At 42.7% G+C, this 20677-nt stretch overlaps 2 protein-coding genes across 4 annotated transcripts in view; both read left to right on the top strand.

The window, feature by feature from the left end:
- The window catches only part of LOC126373822 (neuropeptide CCHamide-2 receptor-like), a 131484-nt gene extending 111185 nt beyond the window's left edge, over positions 1–20299 (top strand). The window contains exons 6-9 of one of the 3 annotated variants that reach the window (XM_050020147.1): positions 5854–5974; positions 6698–6880; positions 16928–17068; positions 17853–20299. In XM_050020147.1, the coding sequence (XP_049876104.1) occupies positions 5854–5974; positions 6698–6880; positions 16928–17068; positions 17853–18018 (611 nt within the window). In that variant the 3' untranslated portion in view covers positions 18019–20299. The remainder of the gene's footprint in view (positions 1–5853; positions 5975–6697; positions 6881–16927; positions 17069–17852) is intronic. The other 2 variants (XM_050020149.1, XM_050020148.1) reach the window with 2 other exon arrangements.
- Positions 627–4362, top strand: LOC126373763 (uncharacterized). Its single transcript, XM_050020039.1, has 2 exons — positions 627–1468; positions 4273–4362. Exons 1-2 carry the CDS (start codon positions 703–705, stop codon positions 4284–4286), a joined length of 780 nt encoding a protein of 259 aa, XP_049875996.1. The 5' UTR covers positions 627–702; the 3' UTR covers positions 4287–4362.
- Positions 20300–20677: the final 378 nt, after the last annotated feature.

The raw sequence follows: 20677 nt of genomic DNA, 5'->3' as shown, positions 1-20677 counted from the left end.
TGTACTAATCATATTTCTCTTTTGTTTTGTATTTTCCTATTTGTGTAATGAAGTATTTGTAATGTTATGTTGCTGAAAATTGCAAATAAAAACTCATAAATGCAAATCTGATACCGGGGATCGAACCGCTCGGCTGGCTCCTCCCGCTTGGTAACCAAGCCGGTGACACACAGAACCTCAGTGTTTTTTAGTGATGATTTCCAATCAAACTATCACCCAATACCGTAAATCTTTAGATATAGTACGTATGTAACTAAATATCAAACCAAAACCAAACCATACCATAAAACCATAAAAACCAAACCATATTTCACATAGTGAACGAGTGCCCTCTGCACCAGTTCCTAGGTGGTATAGCCGAGCTGCATTGTGTGACGGATGCAGAAAAGACTTGGTTAAGGGAACTTAAGCTGGATATTTGATCCACGCAGGATATTTTATTTTTGTCTGCCATACGCAATAATAATAACTAAATATCATCCCTGTTTTTTTAGCTAAGAAATTTCCGCTCAAAGATTTATTGTACTTTTAGCTCAATTTGGTGTGACATTCTATTGTGTATGTGTGGGTATATCTCGGCATCGGCCGTTGGATAATCAATATACGTCAGTGTGCAACTAGCCGGTCTTTGATTTACTCGTCCCTACGTTCGCATACTTAACAGTGGCGACGATTACCCGCGTTTGATATAAAAATAATAATATGGCAAGTTTCGGGATTTTATCGGTTTTTGATCGCGATTTACAGACGTGGCAAACTTATAAAAACAGGCTCGAACAATGGTTTATTGCGAACGATGTCAAGGACGATGTGAAGAAGCGGGCTATTCTCCTCAGCGCACTCAGCGACGGTACCTACCGTCTAGCGGCGGATTTGGCGTTGCCCAAACAGCTGCCGAATTTGCCCTACGAAGACATCACCAAATTGTTAGATGACCATTTCACACCCAAAAGGACTGGGTTTGGAGATAGATACAATTTTTATACGGCGACGCAAAATATTGGTGAAACATTTACACAGTTTGCGGCAAGGTTGCGAGGGTTGACCGCGCAATGTCAGTTTCTCAATGTGGAAGAGGCTCTGAGGGATCGGTTCTTAATGGGGATGCTCTCAGGACCAGAGAAGGAGAAACTTTTCGCGCAGGACTTCCAGGTGTTGACGTTAGCGAAAGCAGCAGAATTAGCGGACAGCATGCGGAGCGCACGAGCGGTTGTAACGGCGGCGGCGGCGTCGACGCAGGGGCCGACTCACTCCGATCAGATGTTCAAAATTACAAAAAGTGCTAAAAACGTCGACATAAATAAAGTGCAGTGTTCGGTGTGTGGCTATAATAATCACGATTCGTCCAAATGTCGGTTTGCAAATTACAAATGTAAAAAATGTAACGAAAAAGGCCACTTGCGTCGCATGTGCAAAAAAATGAATTATGTCCAATGTGAAGGCAAGTCGGAGGGTGCTGACGACGATGGTGAGTTGCTTCATATTCGTACTTTCAATGGTGAACCGATGACCGAAACGGTAGTAATACAGGGGGTGCGAATGAAGTTTCAGATTGACAGTGGCTCTGCCGTCACGGCGATATCAGAACGTACGTATAAACAATATTTTAAAAATATACCATTATCATTAACCAATAAACGGTTGTTAACTTATACGGGAAGTCAGATTGAATGTTTAGGCATAATTTACTTGACGGTAGTTTATAGAGAACAAAGAAACTCCTTAAACGTATATGTTATACGTAACGGCGGCCCGCCGATATTGGGTCGAGATTTCATTTCGGCTTTCAACCTGGAAATGTTGCCATTACAGTTTGTAGAAAATACGGATGCTTATGTTCAACAGTTACAGACAAGGTTTCCACAGCTTTTTTCAGATCAAATTGGAAAATTCAATAAGTATAAAGTTACTCTTCAATTAAAAGAAAACTCGAAACCAGTGTTTTTTAAAGCACGCCCTATGGCCTACGCATTAAGAGACAAAGTGGACAAAGAAATCGAACGATTAGTAGAAGTAGGTATATTGAAACCGGTCGAGTATTCGGAGTACGCTTCGCCCGTAGTGCCGGTGTTGAAGCGCAGCGGGGCGATCAGGCTCTGCGCGGACTACTCCGTCTCCATCAATAAACAATTACAGGTAGAACAATATCCATTACCAACAGCACAAGAGCTGTTTACGAAATTACACGGAGGTCAGCAGTTTAGCAAGTTAGACCTTACCCAGGCTTATGCACAATTCGAACTAGACGAACAATCACAAAATTATACGTGCATTAATACCCATAAAGGTCTATTTAAGTATACACGCCTGGTGTTCGGTCTCGCGAGTGCGCCCGCCATATTTCAACGGGCAATGGAGTGCGTGCTGTCGGGAATGGACGGCGTTCTGTGCATGTTAGATGACATATTGGTTACCGGCGTGAATAGATCACAACATCAACAACGGTTAGATGCAGTATTACAAAAATTACAAGATGTAGGGTTGACACTACAACGGGAGAAGTGTGAGTTTTTTAAAGATCAAGTAGAATACTTAGGTTACATCATAGATAAATCGGGGCTGAAAAAGTCGCCCGAAAAAGTAAAGGCTATGACAAATGCGCCGGTACCCGGTAATGTTAGCCAATTACAATCATTTTTGGGGCTTGTAAATTACTACCGTAATTTTGTTTCGGGAGCATCGTCAATGCTCAGCCCCCTTTATGATTTGCTTCAAAAAGAAAACAAGTGGTGCTGGAATGCAGAACATGATGAAGCTTTTAATAACATTAAAACATGTTTAGCCTCAGATCAGGTGTTAGCGCATTTCAACCCTAGTGCAAAAATAATATTGACTGTAGATGCGTCACCAACCGGCTTAGGCGCGGTTCTGTCGCAAGTGGAAGCGGATGGTGTCGAGCGGCCAGTATCGTTTGCTTCACGTACTCTGACAAAATCAGAAAAACGATACGCACAAATTCAGAAAGAAGCTACTGCCATTATTTTCGGAGTACGTAGATTCCATCAATACTTATACGGTAGATCGGTGCCATTCACCTTGCGAACAGACCATAAACCCTTATTATCAATATTTGGTCCATATCGTGGTATTCCTGAAGTCTCTGCTAACCGACTTCAGAGGTACGCCATGTTTTTAAACGGGTATAATTACAACATCGAGTACATCAAAAGCGCGGAGAATAGTGCGGATTACCTATCTCGGTTCAGTTTGCCGGCTAGCGATGAGTCAACGTGTTGCGAGGTGCGGTCACAGTGGGAGCGGTTTGCAGAGACGAGCAATGATATTGTTGAAGATAGGGCTTCATATGTAAATTTTGTAATGGATGGTAGTTTGCCAATAACAATCGATGATTTACGCAACGAAACGAAAAATGATGTTATATTGAGAAAAGTAATTGATTACATTGTTAATGGTTGGCCACAAAAAAATAACAACATCCATATAAGACCATACTATTTATGTAAGACACAGTTGTCATTTGAAAATGGTTGCCTTATGAGGGGCCACAAAGTGGTAATTCCGAGGAAGTTACGGGACAAAATCCTCTCAGATCTTCACGGATCACATATGGGGGTTGTGAAAACTAAAGCAGAGGCTCGTAGCAGATTTTGGTTCCCAGGTGTAGACGACGCCATAGAAAAGATGATTGCAAGTTGTAAAACTTGTATTCAGTTAAGGCAGTCTCCCGCTCGTGTGCCGCTCGCGGTGTGGCCATACCCTAAACAACCTTTCTTTAGAATACACATTGACTTCTTGGGACCGATAAACAATAATACGTACCTCGTTATCGTAGACGCACACACTAAATGGGTTGAAGTGTATTTAATGAACAGTGTTACTAGTAAAACTACGATTATTAAAATACAGGATTATATGTCAAGATTTGGGGTACCGCATACGTTGGTTAGTGATAATGGTACGGCCTTTATATCACAAGAATTCCAAACCTTTTGTAAAATGAACGGTATATCACATGTGACGTCACCTGCTTACCACCCGGCTAGCAACGGGCAGGCGGAGAGTTTCGTAAAGATAGTAAAGAAAGGAATCAAATCGAGTATTTTGGAAAATTCAAACCAAAAAGATAGTCATGTCAAATTACTAAAATACCTTTATGATTATAGAAACTCAGTAAATTCCACTACGGGCTCTTCACCTGCAGAGTTGGTTTTCGGACGGAAACTTCGTTCGCGTCTCGATTTACTCACCAGTGACATAACAGCAGCACCGTCGTCGTCAGACGCCCACACTAATCACGTACAACAAAAACAGTCTTTGCAGACTAAAGCATACGGCGGCAAAAACAAAGAATGTTATAAAAAAGGAAATTATGTATTGTTTAAAATTAGTAATGGGAATAAATGGGGTAAAGGTATTATTGTAAAGAGAATAGGGAAAGTGACTTATTTAGTGAAAGACTCTGAACGAGAAAATGTAATAAAAAAACATAAAAATCAATTGGTGGCCTATAAAGGGACGGATGTAATGACGCCATGGGAATGCCCAATCGATTTACAAGATTTTTCACCCGAGCGATCTGCTGCAGATGCGGGAAGCGTTCCTGGAACTCAATTGTCGTCATCAAGCACAGAGAGAGGCCTTTCACCACTACCGATGACTTACGAAAGACCAATAACACAAGCCTCGCAGAGAACTGAAGTGCCTTCCCCGCGCAATGTGGATTCACAGTTCGGATCGAGGTCAGGTGAAGGAACAGGGGATAATCCGGAGCTCGACGAAGACGAGTTCCATGAAGCAGCAGAAGAAGGAAGTGAGGTCGGCGAGAGCTCTGAGCAGAGACGCCTCGGGGAGGGCGGAAGGCTATTACGTCCAGTCCCGAAAGTTAATTATAGGCCTTTCTTCTTTTTAGATTTTTAAGTTAAATATGTTAATGTTAAGCTATGGGGGAGGGATATTGTGTATGTGTGGGTATATCTCGGCATCGGCCGTTGGATAATCAATATACGTCAGTGTGCAACTAGCCGGTCTTTGATTTACTCGTCCCTACGTTCGCATACTTAACACATTCTAAATCCGGCGTTTCATAGATGTCGTCATGTTGACAAGGAATCCGCAACAATTTTGCACTTCATAAATCTCGGAAAGAGGCTTAACTATAAGCCTCTCAGCACAACAGTCCCACAGCGATAAATTCTGTGGACGTAGGCTTGACGCCACACGCACCATATATTATTATATTATGTTAAAATGGAATGACCACGTCAACAAATTGAGAAATGTTTTGATACAATAACCAGTTGAAATTTTCCTTTAGGATTATCTTGGTATCTACTCGCTTTAAGCCCTTGTATATACTTACTTCATCATTTCCCTAGCATTATCCCGTTTTTCACAGGGTCCCCTTACCTAACCTGAAGAATTAACAGAAGCGACTGCCTGTCTGACCTTCCAACCCGCGAAGGAAAATCAGCCCAATACAGGTTAGGTCTCATATATCCGAAAATGCATTCCTCGGGAATGTGGGTTTCCTTACGATGTTTTCCTTCACCGCTGAGCACGTGATAATCATTATGATCCAAACATGAATTCGAAAACAAATTCGATAAACATTGGTTTATGCCTGTGCTGGATTCAACCCTGCAACCTCAAAGTGAGAGGCAAGCATTCTACCAACTGGGCAACCACGGCTCATATATATACGTACTTACTTGCCTCTGTTAATTTTGGTACCTACGAGTGCGTGATCATTTAAAAATTAAAAAAATATATATATTCTATAAGTAAGAGTCTACTAAAGGAAAAATTCTAGGTACTCGGTTTACATAATTTGGAGAGTTACGGTTTATTGTACCAAAGAAGTAATTAATGCTACAACTATGCGTTTTTTTTCAGTATTCTTCGTCTGCTTCCTCCCGTACCATGCGTTTGAAATGTGGTTCCACCTGGCTCCAACTGCTCAGGCCGACTACAACGACTGGACCCATGGTTTGAGGATAGTGGGCTTCTGTCTAAGGTATTTATACATTAGTGACATCGTAACGAAAACTGAGGGATAATTGAGACCATAATTCTGAGATGATTTTAAATGGAATTTTCTGTTGCTAATGTATAAAACTGAAAAAAAATAAATACCTAAAACAAGATATTTTTATGAATTTTCTGACAGGAAATTCCACTTGATATTAACTCAATCATGTTCTGAATCATCTACCTGTATTCGTTATGATGTCTTTTACACCCTGTAAACTTACATGAACAAATGTCAATTTAAAAAAAAATATGCTTTTGCAAGACTTTCTACGAAAAAGTCTTCTTTTTTATCCCCTATACAGATCTTTGTATGTATGAAGGTTGTTATCTCGTTTTAATTGTCCCCGTGTGGGCGTGTATCTTTCGGAATTAGTCTATTTCTGGATTGAATCTCACGAAAATGGGCAAAATACAGATTTATAACGTAAGCTCGAAGGTAAATTCTTCTTTTGCATCCATTTTATATCCAGTAGTGGAATTCCACAAACGGAAATTTACATTTGGATCTAGGTTTAATTTTTCAAAACCAAAACGTAGGTACATTAAGTCTAAAATTTTAAGAATTCATGGCCAACATGTAAAAAGTATTGATTGAAAATGTGGTTTACTGACCTATTAAAGCGGCTAATCGCTGAATTTCAAGAAATAGGCATTATTATGGGCAACTGACAACGAGAATCTTCAAATCATTGTCTCTTGTCAACAGTTTCCTAAACTCCTGCGTGAACCCAGTGGCTCTATACTGCGTGAGTGGCGTCTTCAGACAACATTTCAACCGGTACCTGTGCTGCAGACGAGGAACTCTGCATCCAACCTGCAGTTCCCGCCTATCCAGAACCGCCATCTGCGAGACCTCCTTCCGAAGCACTCATCGACATCGGTGTAATAGGTATGGAAAATATATGTTCTGTTGTAGAGTTATATTTATTTGTTGATGAATCGACAGGTATAAAGAACAGGATCGGGGCGTCTCAATCGTCAGGACGTCATCATCATTTATCTTCTCTTGTTAGTTTAGTTATTGTTCATTCTTGTCTATCCAAGACCAATTATTTAACGTCTTCTTTTATTTCAATAGTACTAAAGTCATAAAAATCTTTGACTCGAGTTACTACAGCCAGTAGCTCTTGTTATCCTAGGGATCCCCCCCCCTCACAGTGACGTTTCATGGTTGACTAATCTGATGTATATTAAATAGGTACATAATTTTGAAAACCGAGAAGAACTGTAAACATAAAAAAATCCCGCTCTAAAAAGTATGAAACAAGAAAATATCAGCACCTTATGTCCTCTAGAGGGCGGCACATTGCATTTAGCGTGGCGTCGCATAGCCTATATAGATAGATAGATAGATATAGGCTTTATTATGGACTTATTGTAACAATTTTTTTTTAGCTTATACATAATATTTAAAAAAAAAGATGTGTTTAATTATGCTCTTCGTCCATTTGTCTTTTGACAAAGGCCTCCTCCAGCTCTTTCCACTTATCCCTGTCTCTCGCCAGCCTTCTCCACATATTTCCTGCTGTATTTTTTATCTCTTCTTCCCATCTCTTAATTGGTCTTCCTCTCTTTCTTGTTCCGTATCTGGGGTACCACTCGGTTACGTCTTTTGTCCATTTCTCAATTTTATATATAACAACTGGAAAATCAAAAAGCTTCTTGCGACATCTCATTTGTTAATCTGACAGGTGGTGTAGAAGTTAGGTTAGAACAGACGTGCATGCACACATACATACATACATAGCGGTCAAACACTTAACCCTCCTATTTGCTTGCCGAAGTCGGGTAATTAAACGACGACAATCAAAAGAACAAAATGATAAATATCATTGGAAATCACAAAGTATTTATCTACTGACTGACGTTATCAAGCAAAATAAATAACAGGAAAAAGTCACAAAAAGATGATTAATTATTGTTGCTATGTAAAGTTTACGAAGGCACGTCGAAAACGGGGATGATTCAGACCACGATTCTGAGTTGATATCAAGGAGAATTTTCCGTCCCAAAAGTAGGGAACCGAAAATTAAAAAAAAAAAAAATGCTTTTATAAATTTTCTGACAGAAAATTCCGCTTGATATCAACTCAGAATCACTAACAACTATATGGCTACCCGACCTTTTTAAAATAACTTCATGAAAATTAAAATAATTGTTATTTTTTAACACTGTTACTTTGTCAACTTGTTCCAAAAGTAAACGTACTTACTTTTAAAAAGATCACGATAGACTTAGTCAACTTGTTATAAAAGTACATTTACTTTTGGAACAAGTTGACTCTGTTTTAGACAAAGTTCAAAATAACATAGTTGTTGCTTATGCAGATTTTATTTGCTGGGACTGAAGAAAACCCGCGGTGCAAGTGAAGATCCGGTTTATTTGTCAAACCACATTAAAAATACAAAGTTAAAAAGTAAAATACAAGTAAAAAATCTTAAGTAAAAATTCGTAAATAATCGATGTAAAATCAGTGAGAAGTAGAGAAGAAGTGATTCGTGACGTGTCCAATCAGATTCTTATTGGAAATCTTCGGTCCGGAACTAGCGGGCTGTGCGCGCATTACGTCGGCCAATCAGGAGCGCCGCGCCATGTATCCGCTCCTCGCGTCGCTCCCCGCGCCATGCCCCGCGTCGCTCCCCGCACCGCTCCCCGCGTCGCTCCTCCGTTTCGCGACGCAATTAGCGGGTCGTGCGTGGATTAACTTAGCCCGCGACCTCCTCTTCTCGGCTGTCCGTAACATCCTCCCCTCGGCGTAGATCTTCGCAGCCTTCTTTTACCGGGAGGACGGCGAGACGTCGTAGAGGTCGGCGGAATATCCCTCCTCTTGTTCGTACGTCAGCGACTCTGGTCAGTCCGTCGGGTCCTTGATGCAGTCGGATTACTTCACCTCGTGGCCAGATGTTCCTCGGCAGTACTGGATCAGTGATAATCACGACGTCACCAACTTTCAGGTCCGCTCCGCGCCCGCTCCGTGTGCCTCCACGTGGTATGAGTGTAGGTAGGTACTCCGTTAGCCATCGACGCCAAAACACGTCAGCCAGCGCCTGCGTGGCTCTCCAGGTCCTCCTGTCTACCTCCCTGCACGGCCCGGTAGTGGGTAGGCCGCCGGAGGTCCCCAGTAGGAAGTGATTCGGTGTTAGCGCCTCCATGTCTCCTGGTTCAACTGGCACGTGAGTGAGAGGGCGTGCGTTGACCGTGTACTCTGCCTCCGTGAGTAATGTGGCGAGTACTTCGTCCCTGGGGTAGCGCTCGTGTAGTGTGGCGACTAACGCTGTCTTAACCGAGCGTATTAGCCGCTCCCATGCTCCACCTTGATTCGGTGCCCCGGGTGCGATGTATTTCCAGTTCGTTTGTTGTAGTAGAGCGAAGTCCTTGAGTTGTGGACCCCACTCTCGCTGCGCTGCTCGCAGCTCTTCGTCCGCGCCATGAAAGTTCGTCCCATTATCGCTGTAGATTGTTACTGGCCACCCCCGCCGCGCCGCCATCCGCCGTAGGCACATAATAGCGGAATCCGTAGATAGCGACGGTGAGATCTCTATATGGACCGCTCGCGTAGTGAGACACGTAAACAGGGCGCCCCAGCGCTTTTCCTTATGTCGCCCGACCGTGACGTACATAGGGCCGAAAAAGTCGAGGCCCGTGTAGCTAAATGGCCTCGCGTGCGCTGCGAGTCTTTCGTAGGGCAGGTCTCCGTGAACTTGCGGTCTCGGTCTGGCTTTCTTCACTTTGCAGAGTTGACATGAATGCTCCACGGCTCGTACTGTAGGTCGTATACGTGTGATATAGAACTTCTGTTTCAGGTCGTTGACAACTTGCTCTCGGTTAGCGTGGTTCGCCGCCTTATGTGCGTGCGCGACGAGTAGCCGGGTGAAAGCGTGGCGGCCGTCCATTATTAGCGGGCTTTTTGACTGCTCGCTTATTCTCGCCACGCCCACGCGACCGTGTAGTGTAAGTAAGCCTCTGTCGTCTATCCGTGGGTCGAGCTTACGCAGCGCGCTGTTCGGACGTAACTTCAAGTCCTTTTTCAGTCGTTCTATTTCGTCGGAGTACGAGTCCTCTTGCATTTTCTTATACCATAGCTCTTCTGCCTTTGTGATATGGGCGAGTTTCAGTGTTCGCGTTCGTTTCTTCATTTTATCGACGGCTAGTAAGACGTAGGCTGTCGCACGGACGAGTCTCTCGTAAGAGGAGAACCGACTTATGTCAGGCAGGTAGGCCGGCCCCTCGCTGTTGTCCGTGGCGCAGACTATCTCGTCTTGTCCGTTGTCATTTTCCCCTTCGGTGCGTTCCGATGGCCACCTTTCTTCTTCTTCCCGGAGGAACGCCGGGCCAATGAACCATCTTTGGTCGGCTCGCACCTCGTAGTTAGGTCGTGTGGCGTCGTCGGCTACATTTAACTCGCTCGGTATCCATCTCCATTGTTCGACGTGCGTGAGGTTAGCGATCTCGCCTACGCGGTGAGCTACGTACGGCGTGTACTTGATGATGTCGTTGCGAATCCAGTGGAGAGCGGTCTTCGAGTCTGACCAGAGCACGATCCTGTCAGCCTTCTGTCTATGTTCTTCTTGTATACTGTGGGCGAGTCGTGCGCCTATGAGGCTGGCTTGCAGTTCCAGTCGCGGTATGCTCTGTGCCTTCACCGGTGCTACCTTAGCCTTTGCGCCGGCGAGCGTGATGATGACCTCTCCGTTTTCGTACTTGATTCGCCAGTACGCTACCGTGGCGTACGCTCTGTCGCTCGCGTCGTTAAATACGTGTAGCTGACGTTCCAGTACTCCCCTCGTTGGCGCATAGCAACGGGGCAGTTTAACTTCTCGCACGCTGTCGACCGCTCGTATCCATTTAGTGAAGTCCTCAGCGGCTTCTTCCGGCACTTGGTCATCCCATCCTATCCTCTGTTGTCTCCATAAGTCTTGCAGTAGGATTTTAGCCGTTATGGTGAGATGGCTTAGCAGTCCAAGTGGGTCGAAGATTGACATGACAGCGCTCAGGGCTTCGCGTTTAGTCGGCGGGCGTGCTGACGTCTTGACCTCCTCCGGTACCTTAGGCAGCGCGGTGTTGAACATTAGTTCATCTTTAGTGGCCTCCCATATTAGACCTAGAGTCTTGCCTTGATGACCAGCGGTTCCCATTTCCTTAGGTAGCTGCGCGCGGCGGTCCGGGGGTATGTCTCGTATTACGTCTTCATTACTCGAGTTCCAGCCGGCTAGTATGAACCCGGCTTGCTCGTGTACGTAGGTTACTTCGTGTACTGCTCGTCTTGCTTCCTCCTTGGTCGCGTAGCTCTCCACGAAGTCGTCCATGTAGTGGCTCTCTGTTATCGCTCGGAGGGCCACGGGGTGTGTCTCAGCGTGCGCGCGTGCGTTGTGGTTGCGCACACTGTGCGCTAGGAATGGTGAGCTTCGAGCGCCGAATATCATTGATGACATAACGTATTCCGTGGGTGGCTTCCTTCGTTCGTTACCTCTCCACAGGAACATTTGAGCCGGTCGATCTTCAGGGCGAATCTTTACTTGTAAAAACATCTCACGTATGTCGGCGGTGACGGCGACCTCTTTCTCCCGGAAGCGATAGAGAATTCCCGGTAAGGCTCGCAGTAAGTCGGGTCCATCCAGGAGGTGATCGTTCAGGCTCTCTCCTCTCGACTTGGCGGCTGCGTCGAAGACTAGGCGTACCTTCCCTGGCTTGTTAGGGTTCGTCACGGCAAAGTGAGGTAGGTACCATGACTTGTCGTTGTCTCTCTCGTCTCCGTTAGCTACTGCGGCGTATCCCTTCGTGAGTAGGTTCTCTATCTGGCTTGTGTAGGCTGCCTGGAATTCGGGGGACTGATCCATCTTCCTTTCGATAGTCCGCAGTCTCCTGAAAGCCATCTCATAGCTGGGCGGCATGACTACTTGCTCGTCTCTCCATGGCAGGCCCACTTGATATCTTCCGTTGACTCGTTCGATGGTTTTATTGAAGATGTCGATCGCTCTCTCTTCGGCCTTCCTCGGCTTCGTTATCAAGGCAATTCCTAGGGCGTCGACGTCGTAGTGTGTTTTGATGAGCGCGTTTAATTCCTCATCTTCATTAGCGAAGTTCCTCACGTCTTTTTCCGTCTTGGCGTGTACGTGGAGGACTAACTGATCCTCCCCTCTGTACAAGCTCCGCGGCACCGTGCCATGTATCGTCCATCCCAGCTCGGTGCGTGATGCGATGGGCTCGTAGCGTTTGCCGATGAGGATTTCCTTCGAGATAATCAGATGCCAGTTGTCGGCGCCGATCAGTAGGCTCGGGCGCGCCGATTCGTAACTCATGTCGTCGAGTGGTAGGTGCTTCAAGTGTTCGTATTCGACGAACTTCCTTTTCACCGTCTGGCTTCCGATCGTAAGTTGTTTCACCGTGTGGGCGGTGATGTCGTGGAACTGCTCTTCATGTTGGCCTCGTACTTCAATCTTGACGACACGACTTTGCGTCTCCTTTTGACTCGCTGTGGCCCCGTGTATGTGTAGCGGGCTCACATGTCCTCTGGCGCCGAGGTCGTTCGCTAGGCCTTCGTCCATGAGCGTGATGGTAGCGCCTTCGTCTAGTAGCGCGTACCTCTTCAATGACGGTCCTCCCGGTACGCGTATCTCCACCGGGCACACCTTCAATAACACCTTGACCGGGCCGCTTGTAGTGGTCGACGCGGACAAGACATTTTCCTCGTTTACTGGCGGTGACTTCGGTTGAGTAGCTGCGGCGGGCGACGTGTCCATATGCAACGTACTGTGGTGAGGTAAGAGACAGTTTTCTATTCCGCACCTCTTTGCTTTACATGTGAATCTCCTGTGCTTTCCGTTGATGCACTTGAAGCATATTTTCTCTTCTTTCACCCACTGCCATCGTTCGTTGACCGTCATCCTCTTGTATTTCTTACAATCGGGTACGTCGTGGTTGCCGCCGCAGCATAGACATCGTTTTGTGACGGCTTCCTTTTCTCTCGCGACGGTCGGTGCGGTGGGTGTTTCAGTGGTTGCGTAGACTTTCACGTCTTTACGTGGCCTTTCACGTGAAAAAGACTTCTTTTCTTGATTGTTGAAAGTCTCCTTCAGCGACTGGGGCGATGTGGCGTATGAAAATCGCATCGCACGGTCGGCCTCACGTTCCAAAAATCTTGACAGCGTTGCTATCTCGGCTTCCGATGGGTCTCCGTGTTCGTAGGCGAAGTCATACCACCTAGACTTGAGATGTGGGCTTAGCTTCTCGATGACCTCTCGTGTGAGCATGGGGTTTCGGAGATATCCTCTTTCATCGACGCCACCTAATACGCATACGATGTTCTTTAACTTGACCGCGAGGGTGTTCAATTCGCCCGCGGACGTACCGGACTTAGGTAACTTCTTTATATCTTCCATCGCTCGTTCGATCAACATCTCTGGTCTTCCAAAACATTGCTCCAGTGTTCGCATAATCTCGTCGGGGCTAGTCGCCGAGTATAGCAGCGCGGCGACTGTCTCCTGTGCTTTCCCTCGTAGACAGTTCCGTAGCCGTGCGAGGTTCTCGTAGTCTGAATACTTATACATCATCGTAGAATCCCGCATGGCCGCCTTGAAGGGTAGCCATTCCGTCGCGGCGCCGCTGAACGTAGGCAGCTCGTGGGCTTGGCGGGGCACCGGACGTTTATTCACGATCTTTTCTAGCGCTTGTGCTATTCTATCGACCGTGTCCTCTTCTTTATTCGTCGCATGAAAGCTCGTACGTTGATTAGGAATAGGGCTAGGCGGGCGTAGTTCCGTCTCTTTCCCTCGTGCCTCTCGATTCCATCTTCCATCTCGCTCGCTCGCGTGCGCGTTTCTCGCGCATAGAACAGGCTCCATACTGTGCTGAGGCGGGCGTCGTCCCTCCCCCCGCGGCTGGCTGTATTCCATTTCAATCAACCAGTCGTGGACGCGTTGCTGTTCCTCCGTGTGCGTTTCAGCGGCGATTTCCTGTTCATCGATTTGGCTTCCTCTTTCGCTTTCTTCCCTTATCATTGCGACGCTCCGTTCAAGTTTCGCCTTAACCTTAATGGCTTCTAGACGGAGTTCCTGCTGTTTCATTTCAGCTAATTGTATCTCCGCGTCGAGCTCGGCTTGTCTGATACGCGCCGCCGTACTTGCTGTGGAGCGCATCGATCGCACGGAGCGGGTACTTGCTCTGACAGGCGGGACTTGCACCTGCCCCCCTTCCGTGGACGTGACGAGTCGTCGTTGCGGGACAACCGTGTTCGCGGACGCTGCCGACGTGCTGGCAGGCTGTTCATCGATGTGCATGGCTAACGTCGTGGTGCGCGGGAGCGCGGCCGTGTCTCTCTCGATGAGTACCATTGGCGCGGCGGAGGCGGGCGCGGACTTCTCTCTATCTTCAAAGGTCTTCTCTCTGACTTCAAAGGTGTTCTCTCTAGCTTCAAAGGTGTTCTCTCTAGCTTCAAAGGTCTTCTTGCTCCTCGTGATGGGCATTCTTCGGCGTAAGCCAGAAGCTACCGCAGCCTCGAAAAAGGCTATACGGCTAACTCGTAACCTCGAAAAAGGCTGTGCGAGTAGCGACTCCCGCTTCAAGGAGTCACTTTTCCGTCCTAACGGACGTATGATGTGCACACAGCCTCCCGTTGGCACCGTTAGGTGAACAAGACTGCGCTACCTTGTTGAAATTAGGACGTTGAAACTAGAAGTTGAAATTAAGAATATATCGATGTTTTTATATCGATGTTAGACCAATCTTCAGTCTTGCGGTTCTTGACTGTTCCTCTTCCCTCTTCAGACTTCCTCTTCTCTCTTGAGACTTCCTCTTCTTTTTTCCGTATTAAGAGTAGGCCTTCTTTCTTGAGAATTCGTCTTCGTTCTTGAGGGTTCGTCTTCTTTCTTGAGGATTCGTCTTCTTTCTTGAGGGTTCGTCTTCTTTCTTGAGGATTCAGGTTTCTTCTATCCGGCTCGAAGGACCACCGCTGTTGCTTATGCAGATTTTATTTGCTGGGACTGAAGAAAACCCGCGGTGCAAGTGAAGATCCGGTTTATTTGGCAAACAACATTAAAAATACAAAGTCAAAAACTAAAATACAAGTAAAAAATTCGTTAATAATCGATGTAAAATCAGTGAGAAGTAGAGAAGAAGTGATTCGTGACGTGTCCAATCAGATTCTTATTGGAAATCTTCGGTCCGGAACTAGCGGGCTGTGCGCGCATTACGTCGGCCAATCAGGAGCGCCGCGCCATGTATCCGCTCCTCGCGTCGCTCCCCGCGCCATGCCCCGCGTCGCTCCCCGCACCGCTCCCCGCGTCGCTCCTCCGTTTCGCGACGCAATTAGCGGGTCGTGCGTGGATTAACTTAGCCCGCGACCTCCTCTTCTCGGCTGTCCGTAACAATAGTGTTATAAAATAATAATTATTTTAATTTTGATGAAGTTATTTTAAAAAGGTCACGGTAGACTCAACTTGTTCCAAAAGTACGTTTGCTTTTGGAACAAGTTGGCTTAGACTTTAAATAAAGATATTCCAATCTAGTTCAAATGTGGGAGGATAAACACTGCTAGACATCATAACACGAGGTTCTAAGAATAAATCTAGTTCACAGTTTATTCCACAAGTTGCGGTCTATCGTGACAGGGCGACACGAACTTAAATTGTTTCCTACCACGCCAATAACTTATTGAAGGCCTGCAGCGTGCATATTGAACATAAAATAGGAAATACATTGATTGTTAGTCTCATTTTGCTGAATTAGTAAGAAGAATTTATCTTGTCTGATCGATTTGTTATCAGTTACTTGTATGCTTTACTATTATCTATGTTTAAATTGACACTTGCCAGATCAGAATAGCCTGAGTAGATATTTCAATTTATTTGCTATTGCGTCAATCCAAGTGCACAAAAATGACTCGATACTGTCTTGGGCGGAATAGAGTTGTATTCAACGCTTGAATTACTTTATAAACAACCTAAAAGTACTTTACAAATATTCGCGTCTAATACATATCGTGTATATTTGCGCAATAAATGGTAGTTAAAGATATTATGTTAAAATTTCTTAAAAAAGGAAAATAATTATCACCCAAAACTCAACATGACTCAATTTTGCGGATGCGTCTTAACTGTTTTTATCGAATAAATATATATTTTTTTTTTAAGTAAGATTAAATGTCAGCTGTTATTTTGTTTGTTAATAAAAAAAAACAATTTATTTTATATTGGATTCATAACGCTCGGGCCCAGCTTGATGTAGTATAAATCATCCGTAAAAAGGATCGTTTAGGCGTAATAGCCTACCTTTGTATAAAGGCCGAGCCTTTATCGACTTTAATTGAAAAATTAAAAAAAAATGCGAAATATTAGCTAAATACATGGTTTTACACTAAACAAAATTTACAAAGCAAGACATTTGGTGACCACAACTTTAAAAGAAGTACAAAACTATTGCGAGATTATTTATGAATAGTCTATCAGACACCTTACCAGCAAGCGGTGAAAATTTTGAAACATACACAACAATCAAAACTTAACCCTAGACGAGTTAGACCATAGTATATTAATTCCCGTGGTATTTCACTATATTTATGAATATTACTTATTCTTCTAAGCTGTACTACTCCTTATTAATTATTATTTTCATTATAAACACAACCTGTTATTATATTATCTTGAATTGATCTAAATGTGCTGATTTACGTTACGTTGGGTTTTCCCTTTGAATATTTTTAGCCATATTAATAGTTTCAATATAATACTATCATTGTCCTCTTTGAATAATATAAAACCTTATCAGTTTGCGGTTTTGAGTCCATCAATTTCTTATATTTTTTTGTGTACGAGGACCAGTCGATTACCTTGTTAGTGTTTTGATATCGTTGGTAACTGGTTTTAGTTCAGTATGTTTTGTGAATTTAGTTTGGGTATTTCTGTGTTTACATCAGTATAAAGATGTTGCATATCATTTATAGCAATCTTCTAAAGAAGAACGAGCTATTGTCAGCTTATAATCGTCCCACTGCTGGGCACAGGCCTTCTTTCATCAATCGGAGGGGGTATGGAGCATACTCCACCACGCGGCTCCACTGCGAGTTGGTGGAGACTTTATTTCTGTAAGATTACAATATAATTTCTAACAAGAGTACTTACAATCCAATTTGATTAAAACCAGTGTAATAAATAAAAAATAAAGATACTATTGGCCCCGATTCCTGCCGACACCTCCTAATTTTATTTCAAGTTATACCCGTCATTTTCTTATTCGGCGAAAAAGAAAGGTACGGATGATTGACTTCTGTTAATTTTAAAACGAAAGAACAACTCGGGTGAATAAAATAAGCGTCTTATGCATATACAATACGTTCCACGTGTGCTGTCAATTTAATCCTGACGGGGTTTTTTAATTTCTGCCTAAAAATTTACGTGTGTTCTATAAATTTTATGCTTGTCGATTACCCGTCTATTTCCTTTTCGGTGGATAAGTAAGTGACAGGTATAACTTAAAATAAACTCAGATGGTGTGTACCGGAATCAGCTCCATTGTTCGACTAGTGCAAAATTAGTATTCTTAAAAGGGCCTGATCATTAAAATGGAATATATTTATATTATGTTATTATGTAGTCTAAAAACCGTACTTAATTCCGCGGTGGATCTTTAGGTCTATACAGGACTAGGAGCCTCTTAGATCCGCTAATAAATATCGTCCCAATTTTAAAGATACTCTAAACATCCCATAGATATAGAAATGTCCCGAAGTCACTTGAAAAAGTTTCGTGTATCAATGCTATGAGTGTGAGACAAATATTCATTGCAGAATTTTACTACTGGTAGTTAGTTTACTATAGAATAGAGTTTGCAAAACATTTCAACAGTGATTGTTCTACAAACCTTTACAGGAACCCTACAGAGAGCGTCGTTATATCCAACTACGACTACGGAAGTACTAAGAAGAAGAGCAACATTATATCGAGGAACAGTACTGATGGTGTTACCATCATGACCATCAGAGACACGAATGACTATCTCACCGGGGATGGTGAAGAAAAATGCATCAATAGATAGACTGCAGTGTAACATGAAGGAAGGGTTCAGTTCAGAAAAGGAAGTGTGCACGGTAACAAAAGACATTTTAAACTTTAACGTCGGTGTATATTAGGCTTTTTGTACAATAGGTGTAATGATAAAGTAGATATTACTAATTAAACACGTTTATACGAGTATAATACAAATGGTGTAGTAGTTTCATAGAACCATGTTACCATCGACAATACAAGCACGATGTAACGTAACATAAATAGCTTATATACGTGCCACTGCTGGGTACAAGCCTCCCCTCAGTCAACCGAATGGGGTATGGTGGTTAATCCATCATGCTGCTCCACGGCGGGACCACTGAAGCACGGAATCGTCTTACTTTTCGGATAATCAGGTGATTCAAGCGGACAATGTCCTTACCAAACAAAGGACAGTCTTGCAAAGTGATGTCGACAGTGTCCCCATCGGGAACCAAACCCGGACCTCCAGATCGTGAGCCCAACGCTCTAACCACTAGACCACGGAGGCTTTAAGGACGATATACGGTTCATCAATTCTAATTAGTTGCCCGCCCATCCCATTAGGTATTACTGATTTTTGTATATATTTGGTATCATTTTATGTACGGCTGATTTGATGTCTTATTCTCCAATGAAATTATCTACAATGTATATTAAGTAACTGTCTGGCAAGTATAAACCTTCTTATGTGTAGAATTGCGTAGATATGCATTTTATTTTTGTATTTTTAAGTGGCCTGGGGGATTAAAACGGTCATACGGGTCAAATCAATTCATCTTTAAAAGCAATATTGCTATTTGAAATTTCTTGACATTGCATACTTATTTTTACATGCGCAAATGTCAAATAGCAATATTGTTTTTAGATGTATTGCGGGCTTCTATGTGACGTTTTTATCTCCCCTGATTTGTCAAGTTTTTAATGTGAACTTATTACTACACAATTTGAATGCATTCGTGTCAAAATACGTATATTACATTTACCTGATCAATTAATTAATTTATTTATATAAAAGAGCTAAGCTCTGTTTCCTGTAATATATAAAAACAGTTGTTTTTTTTTTATTTGAATGTTATAAAGAATTTACTAATGTAATTAAAAGTATACATTTAATAAGACTTAAATGTACATAACTTAATTCAACGATACGGCTGCTAATTTTTCTAGTCGAAATCCAAATATTAGTATATGTATAAATACTAGGGTATATAAAACGAATCTAATTTGAAAGACCAAAGAAAGGAGATGTTGTATGTCTAAGAAAAATATATGTAATGTTGTCGTAAGTGTAAAAATAGGCCTAAAATAGCCTAAATATACTATTTGATAATTCGAGGGTTAAACTAAAAGTTAATTTATGAGTCGACAATCAAAAGAAAATCGCTTAATCAGTTGTTCATCATCACCATTAAAATAACTAAGTATTTTTTTATTAAAAAAATAGGCTTGCGTTTCACCACAATCTCACCTGATGGTAAGTGAAGATGTGACCTATGGTGGTACACGCTTACCTACTAAATGCTTATTCACACTAGTTTTCAAGGAGAGTGAATAAGCTGGGAGAATGCGATGGGGCGAGGTACTACTTTATCGGCCCAGTTGTTCTATATTCTTTTCGTTTTCTTTATTCTTTTTAAGTAAGTTTAATTTAAAAAAATGAAAATTATACTTACTTAAAAATAATAAATTAGCATTTATATCATCCAAGGGACATCAGAATATTCCATCGAATTATAAAATGGACTATATTTTATAATTAAGAGCGTTATCTTTAAAATGCTTTTGTAATAAGAACCCTACATGTTGTCAGGTCTGTATCATGGTACAGCAAAAGAAGGTACATGCTCAATCCTAAGAAGAGCCACCATTACTAGCAGTTTGATGGCGGAAGTGTTACCATTAAATTGGTATTTCTAACATTCCAAGGACTTAAATTTTGTTATTGAAAATTAAGCGAATTACTGACTATTTAATTACTATCACATATATACTTATATAAAAGTCATTAAAACTATAATGAAATCTTTAACTAAAAGTTCAAAATTGCCTAGCAAAGTAAATTAAAAACATTACTCGTGGGTAGTTTATTCTTTACAAAATTACAATGGAGCGTGAGATGACGTCAACGCGGCTAACCCTGAAATTTTAACTTTGAACTTTCGAGCATACCTTGTTTTGTTGTACCATGGTTTGTATCACTGCTAGCATCCTGTCGAAAAAAAAAACCTGTATTAAGTACCTATCGGTAATATGTAAGCACTCAAAATTCCTGTCTGAATTTTATCAAATAAAATAGTTGTCTAAAAAGTTTGTTTCTCTTCTTTTACCTTACCTATAACCATTAGACACACAATAAAAAGGATACACATGCATTTTATACTAAATTATATCCAGTTACTTCGTGTGAAAATATAAGTTTATTGTTTTCTTAAAAAGGAAGAAATAAGTCCTTTTAAAAACGGCACATTGAAGCAATTTATCTAAAAAAGCAATATGGCAATTTGACATTTGCGCGTATAAAAGTAAGTGGGGAATGCACATAAAATCAGAAATCAGAATCATTTATTCAACGTAATTATCATGGATAAACTTGTTGAAGGTCAATGTAACATTTTTGAATTTACGTCATTTCTCAAGGTGTTATGGCTGAGGAGAAGAAATGACAA

This window comes from Pectinophora gossypiella, chromosome 16, assembly GCF_024362695.1.
Source record: "Pectinophora gossypiella chromosome 16, ilPecGoss1.1, whole genome shotgun sequence".
In the NCBI taxonomy this organism is placed as follows: Eukaryota; Metazoa; Arthropoda; class Insecta; order Lepidoptera; family Gelechiidae; genus Pectinophora; species Pectinophora gossypiella.
This window is presented reverse-complemented; position numbering and strand designations above follow the sequence as displayed.

Excerpts from the sequence above, each read along its gene's own strand:
- LOC126373763 (XM_050020039.1), top strand. The coding sequence starts at position 703 with ATGGCAAGTTTCGGGATTTTATCGGTTTTTGATCGCGATTTACAGACG.